General features: G+C 34.9%; 1 protein-coding gene across 1 annotated transcript in view; it reads right to left on the bottom strand.

Moving 5' to 3' along the window:
• Window positions 1-3,045: 3,045 nt before the first annotated feature.
• The window catches only part of LOC108374770 (uncharacterized), a 7,797-nt gene continuing 1,107 nt past the window's right edge, over window positions 3,046-9,735 (bottom strand). Inside the window, exons 2-3 of the mRNA XM_017630791.1 lie at window positions 8,632-9,665; window positions 3,046-3,104 (exon numbers count right to left, since the gene is read on the bottom strand). Coding sequence (XP_017486280.1) covers window positions 3,046-3,104; window positions 8,632-9,643 — 1,071 coding nt within the window. The 5' untranslated portion in view covers window positions 9,644-9,665. The remainder of the gene's footprint in view (window positions 3,105-8,631; window positions 9,666-9,735) is intronic.

The following is a 9,735-nucleotide window of genomic DNA, read 5'->3' as shown; positions in this document are numbered from 1 at the left end:
TTTTTTTTTTAATTTAAGAAAACCGGTAGCCAAAATTTGTTTGCCAAATACCAGAAATATCTCAAAGCTCAGTATATCCAGTAAACAAACTTAGCAACTTTTTTCCACCAAATTTGGTCCCCATAAAGGACTAGTGTTGCAAGCAACGCTTTTTCGTCAAAAAGGGAGTTGTGCAGCCATTTTATGTGGTGAAAATTATTTTAGCACTGGAAAAATGGATAGAAAAATATTGCAGTGCGATTGAACATCTCAGGTTTAGCTGAAATATAAATGTATTAAGAATAATTATTTTTCTAATAAATTTTTTTTTTTATTTTACTGTGTCGAGGTCGTTGAACAAATATTTGTATGTTAGTATTTAAGTTAATTGTGAAATATATGGATGGAAAATTTCCGTAAGCGTTATTTTGACAGTTTTTAGTTAGCACTTATATATTTTAAAATCAGATATTTCGCTTTTTTGTTGACAGTTTTTTTGATATCTAATTGATCAAGATCTTTCAAATAGCGTCATCTGTTTTTAAATATCTGCTTTAGTTTCCGACATATTCAGCCTTATCATGAGTTTCATTTTCTCGAACCGGGCCACCTTTTCACTTTTCGTTTCCGTGTATTCACTACGGGTGGGTGAAAACATTTCTGGCGAATTTTTTTTTTGGGCGAGACTCACGATTAGGCTGATTAGTGTAAAGTATCGTTAATTTATAAAAAATGTTATCACATTTGGCGTATACGAGAAAATTTTATTAAACTCATAAATGGTTGACAGTAAATTAAAAAATAAGATAATTTAAGAATTTCGTGAACTAGTACATAGCATTCTCCGACACTTTGGAGAAAATATGTAGTCGAGTTTCTGAGATATTGCATTCCAAACTTCAGTTGTGATTTCCCGAAACCTGCCGAAAGTAACATGCAACGATCTTTTATCTAGGCGACGATATAACATTTAGCTAAAATATGCACTAAATAAATTATAAATGTCATTAGTTGCGATCCTGTACGAGTCCGGACTGGTCAGAAATAGTCAGAATCAGTCAGATTTTACTGGAAATCGATCCCGTACTCGGTTCTCTGACTATTGAGAGAACAAAATAGAGACTAAATACGGTTCTCTCTTTGTCAGAAGTTACCAGTTTTAGTCCGAGAATTGTTTGCTGGTAAATGTGTCAAACGATCAGCTGTAGTGAGTTTGGCAACCAAATTGTAAACAAAAGAAAAGTGCACTCTGCTAATTCATATTGAAAAGTATTTAATTACTTGTTTAAGTGGATTCTAATGAATTTGAAAGTACTTTTGGTTATTTACATGTGAGAGCTATGTGTGTTTACATACAAAATAAGCAAAAATTTACAACCAAAATTTGGAGGTTATGTTGAAGTTGACAGAAGTTACTATTTTTTACTAGAAAGCGATCCCGTACTTTTCAATGTTACGCTCTGAGCGAATTTTTCTTTTTTGACAGTTTTACTAGTCCGAGTCCGAGGAATACGGGATTGCACCTATTATTTTCGCAGTTGAAGTATATGCCAGGCGAGAAACAGGTAAATACATACATATGTAAGTATACCTAAATTACCATGTTGAGCTTGTAGCAGGACCAATACCCGACGCAGTTATGTCGTTATTTAATAACGGCTCTATGACAAAATATTCAAGAAATATATTCTTAGATTATATTTCATACATTAATATTGACCTGATTTTTTTTTAATAAATAGCAGGAATAAATATTTAATAAAAAACTATTTCACTTAAGCTTAACCAACTTTTAGTTGCTCGGAGCTAATTTTGGAACGCTTCATGAAATATTTTCATAGACGGTAAATGCAATCCTGGGTGCATCGTCAATGAGCTGAAAAACTAAAACAAATTAAATTTGTGGAATGGAGCCATTTGAAATGGCCTTTACAAACGGCAATGGAATTCCGAAATTATTCAAGGAATCGTGAATATAAGCTGCCTTTCATTTGGCTTATTTGCGGGTTAAACTTTCAGAAAGTTACAAAAAAAAAAATTCTTTTTTTATATATTATATATTTTAGAAATAAAAATACTCCACCTTGTACTCCAAAAAATTTCTTTAAACTATCTTGCGCATGCAGTTTGTTGATCTTATCTTCACGGTTACCGAAATCACCAACCTCAACGTAGTGATTAGCCCTCTTGCACCAGCCACCGGTTTGTGTTGAGCTTGAATGGCCACAGGTAGTTGGATGCTTTCTTGAAGTGGGATCCAACTGTGAATATTTGGTGCGCTAAATAATCAACACACTTAATCTCGTGCGCTTTGTGCAATTTGCGTTCGATCACAAAGTTGTCAGAGATTGGGCCACGTTGATGGTTGTGCTTGGCAATTCCACGTTTGTAGACCAATTCACGAAATGATTTAAGATTTGGATAACCCCATGTGATATAGGATTCGGCAATGCGTAGCATATTAACGGTTAAATTTGATGAACAAACCGTGGTTAATGTGGCGAAAACGGAACAACTTGTCGCACTTTTGGTGCAACTTTGTTGATACCGCGGATACAGATCACAAAAGCCAAATTTTCTTCCACAGGCACTTAGAATGAGCCGCGTTTCTTTGCCAGGTGGCGCAACTTATTCTCACGGCGTCCATCACGGAGACATTTTGCTTGATATTTCTCAGATGCAACAAGTTTTCACGTTTGCGGAGTGCAATCACAGCAGAGCGCTTTAGTTTACGCTTGATCAGGGTAGCACGTTTGCTGACCTGCTTCTTGCTGAACTTTAGCTACGACTCGGGGACAGCAGGCAGCTTCCTGGAAGGTTGTTTGCCCTTTCCTTCGGGCTTCCTACCGGCCGTGGTGGCAGTCATCTTAACTTGTAACTTATCACGTTCACCAAATGTTTGGAGCACATCTTAACTAACGCCACTCGATTAATAACATTTCTTTTAAACACAATTTCATTTAATTAATTACTTTTTTAATACATAGATATGCTGCAACCAGGCACTTACTTTCCCAAATTGTATCTTGCTTATCGGCATAATTTTAAAAAAGTGTGCCTGCGCTGCTACTTCTTACTAATCACTTCATTTTCCAACTGCGCCTTCTTTTTTGCCTCAACATATCCTAAAAAGACATAAAATTTACATTAAACAATAGAAATCGAAAAAATTAGCAAATAAAATACTCACTTCGTTTTGTTGTCAATTTCTGAGCAATGTGAATTCACCACGATGCAATACAGAAAGAAGAAGGACCAGGGATGTAATTTTAAGTAAACCTATTATTCAGTGGCAATGCGCAGAGCGTCCCGAGTGGCAAAATTAATTTGCATCAAATATAACATTAAACGGTGGTTCTAATCCATTTTTCATATTATTAATCAGAGTATATACATTATATGGCATTTCTTTCAAAAATTAATGCACTATACGCATATTTTTTTTTAATATTTCTTAAGTTTCTTTCGTTGGTGCTGAAAAGGAACCATGCGTGTAAGAATTGTAGTACCTAAAATTTCACCTCTGGAAACTTTATCCCATAAAGGACTTCACCACAGTTTTTTTTACTGGATATACTGAGTCTCAAAGAGTTTAACTGTTTGGATAAATTTCTTTACAGGAACTACGTACTTGGCGTGGAGTCGAATATTAAATCTAATCCCAAAGCATTTTGGAGTTATGTTAAATCTAAAAAATCTAGTTCTAGTATACCTTCAGCAGCATTTCTCGAGGGAAAGTTTGCTAGTAACCGTACTGGCGTTGCAAATCTATTTGCTGAATTTTTTAGTTAAAATTTTTCTAGTGACAGGGTTCGTAGTTTCGATCTAGATTGTTCAACTAGCTGCCCTCTCAATTTTAGCTCGTTGAATTTGTCTTCGGATGATGTCTCGTATGGGATCGCCAAGGTTAAACAGTCATTAAAAACTGATGTAGATGGCTTTTCTGCATTTTTAATTAAAAACCTTCCAGCTTTGTTTTTACTATTACGTATTGTTTTAAATAAGTCTCTTGCCTCAGGTACTTTCGTTGACGATTGGAAAGTTACGTATCTTAGTCCCTTGTTTAAAATTGGCAATAAAAACAATGTCTGTAACTATAGACCTATTGCCAAGCTTTCAACTATTTCTAAAGTTTTTGAAAATATTGTTGTGGAAAAGATAAGTTTTGCGACCAAGAGCTTAATCTCCCAAAATCAACAGGGTTTTGTGTCCAACCGTTCTACAGTTTCGAACTTAGAGGTCTTCAGTGAGTACTGCATGTGTACTGTAAAGTGTCTCATTCTATTTTAATTAGTAAATTAGCTAGCTACGGATTTTTTAAGTTTTTCTGCAATGAGTTAAATCTTATCGGTCCAACAGGCGATGTGTAGTCACTAGTGATGGCACATCTTCCACATCTTTTATTGCTTCTTCTGGGGTTCCTCAAGGAAGTAGTTTAGGTCCTTTACTTTTCGTTCTGTTTATTAACGATATAAGGACCTGTTTTTCCTCCGCTAATTAATTGCTATATGCGGATGATCTAAACATTTTTTCTTCCATGAAATACCTGAGTGACGTGCATAAACTTCAAACTGATCTTGATAGTTTGCATCTTCGGTGTACTAAAAATTACCTGTCTTTGAATATTAAGAAATGCTTCAAAATTACTTTTGGAAAAACTCGTGTTTTGTCTACTCGTTACAATATTTGTAACTGTTTGCTAGAATATGTTTAAGAAACAAAAGATCTTGGCATTATTCTTTCATCGAATTTCACATTTAATAGTCATATTGACCANAATAAAAACAATGTCTGTAACTATAGACCTATTGCCAAGCTTTCAACTATTTCTAAAGTTTTTGAAAATATTGTTGTGGAAAAGATAAGTTTTGCGACCAAGAGCTTAATCTCCCAAAATCAACAGGGTTTTGTGTCCAACCGTTCTACAGTTTCGAACTTAGAGGTCTTCAGTGAGTACTGCATGTGTACTGTAAAGTGTCTCANATTATTTAAATTTTGTTTATGTAATTATAGTTGTTGTGACCTTTTTAGGTAAAATTAAGCTCCAAAAAATTTGATTTACTTGAAATGATTATGTGAAATCCCATTAAAAAAGAATAAAATAAAGTTTCATAAAGTAAACTAAAAAAATGTTTATATTAAAAATATTAGTAACATTAAAAAAATTTGTTTGGAGTGGGGACCGAACCTGGGTGCTACTGCGTTTACTACTTCATCAGCAAAACAAAACTTAGAGCCTTATTTTACCATTTCTCCTCATTTTAAAGTCAAAACTCTGTTTTTGCCATAAAATGCATTTTAAGTTGACTATGAAAGAGTTAAAATGGTGATTACTATAAAACACAACTTAAATCATTAAAACCTTTTTCTAATTTCTCTATGACTACGTGCAAATTTTGTGTCCAATAGGACATAGTAATATTCTTAACGAAATTTTTTGAAAATTTCATGACTGCTATAAAACTTGAAAAGGAGGACAAGGAGGACATTTTTGCTCAAAAGGAGGACAGAGAAGGACAATATTTTTGAGGAGGGCAAATCACGTTTGAGGAGGACAATCCTCCTCAAAGGAGGACGGTTGGTCAGCTTATCCATATACCCCTAAACTGCTATATACGTCCTTCGTGCGGTCCACTTTGGAATATGGTACGTTCATTTGGAGGCCGCATCGTAATAATTCCATTAGTCGCATTGAGAGTGTTCAGAAAGTGTTCCTTAAATTCGCTTTGCGATCTTTGAATTCTTCTGAACCAACGCCTTCTTATAATTCTCGTTTGCTTCTAATAAACCTTAAGGCCTTAGAAGCTAGGAGATCTGTACTCTCACTCTCCTTTATATTCAATGTTGTTAGAGGCTCTTTGGATTTTACTTTTTTAACGGACCGTATCAATTTTAATATTCCGCAGAGGAATTTACATGTCTTTTTACCTTTTTATGAGGGCTCTTGGAAAACTGAGTATGGACGTAATGCTCTAGTTGCACGCGCACTTAGTGATTTAAATAAGATCTTGGGTTCTTTCTCAATTGATTTTTCCTTTGAAAAACATGTATTTGTTATTATTCTGAACTGTTATTTTTAATTTCCTTATTTTACTGTACATTTGTACATTGTATTTATCGAAAGCTCTTAGTAATAACTCTCAGTTTGCATATATTCTGTAAGAATATTGTATTTCGTAGACTAAGTCAAGTTGAACAAATAAACAAATTAAACACATAAACAAATATAATTTTAATAATTTACAATTGTAATGCCGATGTAATAAAAATTGGTAAATTTTTTTACCATTTGGTCCATTTTTTGGTCCGAAAAATAAATTGGAAATGGCAACCGTGGCTGGCTGCTTTGGCTTGTGTTACTGTGGCTTATTGTATGGCTGGCTGCTTTGGCTTGTGTTGTTGTGATTTATTGTGTGGCTGGCTGCTTTGGTGGCGGGTATTTGTGTGGGCCAAATTCTTCAGGGATATTTGGTCCTCACAAAGTCAACGATATTTTGTAGACATATGAAACTTTACTATACTAAACTTTATTATACTAAAATTGCATGGGCTATAAAAATGCATACGCAAACCTTTTCCCAAAAGTCTTAAAAAAGTGTAAAAATTATGCGAAAATTCGCTGAATTTTTATATTTTCACAAAGTTTGAAATGTGAATTTGTATGGTGTTTGTTATAGAATGAACTATATTTTTATAAGAAAATACTTACAAAATAAATAGTTGTTTTGTATTGGATTAAACAATCCTCGTTCCAATAATAATGTTATTTTTTTAATATCTAGGTTAGGGATGCCAGACATCCAGGTTTTTTAGGATTTGCCCTGATTTAGACAAATTGTCCTGGAGTCCTGACCCACACTTAAATCGTCCTGATCTTTTGATGAAGGTCAATGCAGACACTCCTCTAATTTTTAGCAGATTTTTGCGATAAAAAAAGGTTAAGCCTTCTGTCATTAGTAGTCGAAAACTGATAACAAAACGTTTTTTCTGTTTTGTTTATTTGGTTAAAATATTTTTTTTCAGGCAAAAGTGCAAGTTCATGATCAGGTACATCAGAACCAAAGCCACTTTACTTATAGGAACATATTCGCACCATATTCACTTGTATCTTCGTTTTTGATTTGGATGATGTCTTAGTCGATGGGTTCAGGATTATGGCAGCCGTAATCTAGGTATGTTAAATTAAAATAGATCCCTAGTTCTTTTCCAGCACGTCGAGATTTATTTTTATTGATGACATTTACTTACTGTTAGAATTTTTAGCCATTTTCATGAAAGTTAATTAATTTAGAATAGAATTTTTACTTAAAAACCAATAGTATTAGTAATAATACTCATAAAGAGCCTAAGTAAATCAGAACGACTTATGTTATTGATTTATTTATTTATTCATTTAGTCTACAGAAAAATGTTTTCTTACTATATTTAAGTATGTATGATATATTACAGAATGAACTAATTATACATATTAACTTGTAAAGATAATAATGATATACAATAGCAATTTGGGTAGCTGGCGATGCCTAGTCTCCAGTCTACTTTTGTTTGCGGCGGGCGGATAGACCTAGTTTCCGCTCCGCGCTGTTTACAGGCCGTTGATCATGGTCGGAAAGGCCGAGCTTCCGATCCATGTTCCCGTAGTCATTACTTTGTATGTGAGGCAGGCGGAAAGTCCTAGTTTCCGCTCCGCGCTATAGACGAACTGTTGGGCGTGGTCGGAAAGGCCGAGTTTCCGATCCCTGCTCGTATTGTCCTACGCGGTCGCGAAAATATACGAAGCCGTTACAATTGTACTAATCAGTCATAGATTTGTGTAATTTTTTCGTTGACGGTTACAGATATTAGTTTATTTAGTTAACTTGTTGAGCAAAGTTTTCTTTATTACAAAAAGCGATTCAGATTTGTCGAAGCAATCATAATGTTTGTTAAAATCTTGGCATAAACACCGAAAAGNTCGAAAATGCAGGTTAGGTCAGCTTGCAAATGCTCCCTATCTTCTGCAGTACTAATGTACTTAAAGAGCTTAACATCATCAGCGTACATTAAGCATTTCGAGTAATTCAACACCTTAGCAAGGTCATTTATAAATTAAATAAACAATACGGGACCAAGATGGCTGCCCTGAGGTACGCCGGACGTGACATTGCCGGGAGGTAAATTTTTTAAAAATGACTCTTTGTTTCCTATCCACTAAGTAAGAAGAAAGCCAGCTGAGAAGAATAGGAGGGAAACCAATTCGATCAAGTTTATATATAAGGGTTGAATGAGATACCTTGTCAAATGCCTTGCTGAAATCAGTGTAAATCACGTCCGTTCGAAGATTGTTTTTAAACCCATTAGACACATAAGTAGTGAATTCAAGAAGATTGGATACAGTTGATTTACCTTTGCAAAAACCGTGTTGCGATAGATCAATAGCAGAAGTAATAGAGTGAGATAGTTCTTCCGTAACGATTGCCTCAAAAACTTTAGCAATAGCACAAAGCTTCGCAATTCCTCTATAGTTTACGATGTTAGTCCTACTTCCATTTTTATAAAGTGGCAAGATAAACGAATCCTTCCAGGAAGATGGGAAGACACCCTGTTTTAGGGAAGCATTAAAAATATTTGCCAGAGGCTTATACAAATACTCTGCACAACTTTTAAAAACACTTGTGGGTATAGCGTCTGGGCCAGCTATATATGAAATTTTCAAACAATTCAAATGAATGAGGACATCCGCAGCAGTTATCGATGGAATTCGGATGCAATCAAATGATGGCAGAAAGAATGGGTAGCTAGATAGATTCGAATTTAGTTGGGAAGATGTAGAACTGGCAGAGTAGTTTGACTCGAAGAAACCAGCAAACATATCGGCAATAATATTTTCGTCACTGGAAACTAAGTCATTTAACTTCAATGTTGAGGGATAACCGTTAGTCTTACGCTTTGTGTTCACAAATGCGTAAAACGATTTGGGATTAGAAACTATATTGAGTCGAACCCTGTTAATATAATTATTGTAACACTTTTTGTTCAATACATTGTATTTATGCCTAAGAATGGAGTACGCGGAGTAGTGAGAAGACAAGCCAGATTTTTTAAAAAGCTTAAATGCTTTGGATTTTTGATTTTTTAAGCGTTTCAATTCGCCAGTAAACCACTGAGCGTTAGACGTTACGTTAGCTTCCTTAACAAGAGGAATGATTTTACTGAAAATGTGGCGTAAGGAATTGCTAAAATGTAAGGCACTATCTTCAGCATTCCCATCATACTGGGGCCAAGTTATCTTCGATATCTCTAACCTAAGTTTATTATAATCTGCTGTTTTAAATGAGTAACGCTCCGCTCTTGATTTTTTACTGATAAAGCAACATGAGTTGCGTGAATTTATCAAGGACAATTCTAGTGGTGGGTGGTGAGAATCAACAGGGGTAATCAAAGCATAGCTAGGGGCTATTGTGACGTTGGAAACATCGTCCACAAAAACTAAATCCAGACATTTACCTAAGTTATTACTAACAGAGTTGATCTGGTAAAGACTAAGATCTGACAGATCGTTCAAAAATTGATTGAAGAGATCACGAGAGGAATTTGGTACTAGAATACCATCTATTAGATCCCAAGAAACACCCGCAAGATTGAAGTCACCCAGGACAATAACAGTATCGGAGGGCTTCACCATGGCATGTAGAGAGAGCAGTAAGGAGGAGTGTTTTAAATAAACTGAAAGGCTCGAGTTAGGTAGTATATAAGCAGCAACAAGATAAACGCTAT

The sequence above is a fragment of the Rhagoletis zephyria genome, unplaced genomic scaffold (genome assembly GCF_001687245.7).
Source record: "Rhagoletis zephyria isolate East Lansing unplaced genomic scaffold, Rhagoletis_zephyria_1.1 Rzeph_scaffold_08119, whole genome shotgun sequence".
In the NCBI taxonomy this organism is placed as follows: domain Eukaryota; kingdom Metazoa; phylum Arthropoda; class Insecta; order Diptera; family Tephritidae; genus Rhagoletis; species Rhagoletis zephyria.
Note: the sequence above shows the minus strand (reverse complement) of the source record. Positions and strands in the feature narration are given on the sequence as shown.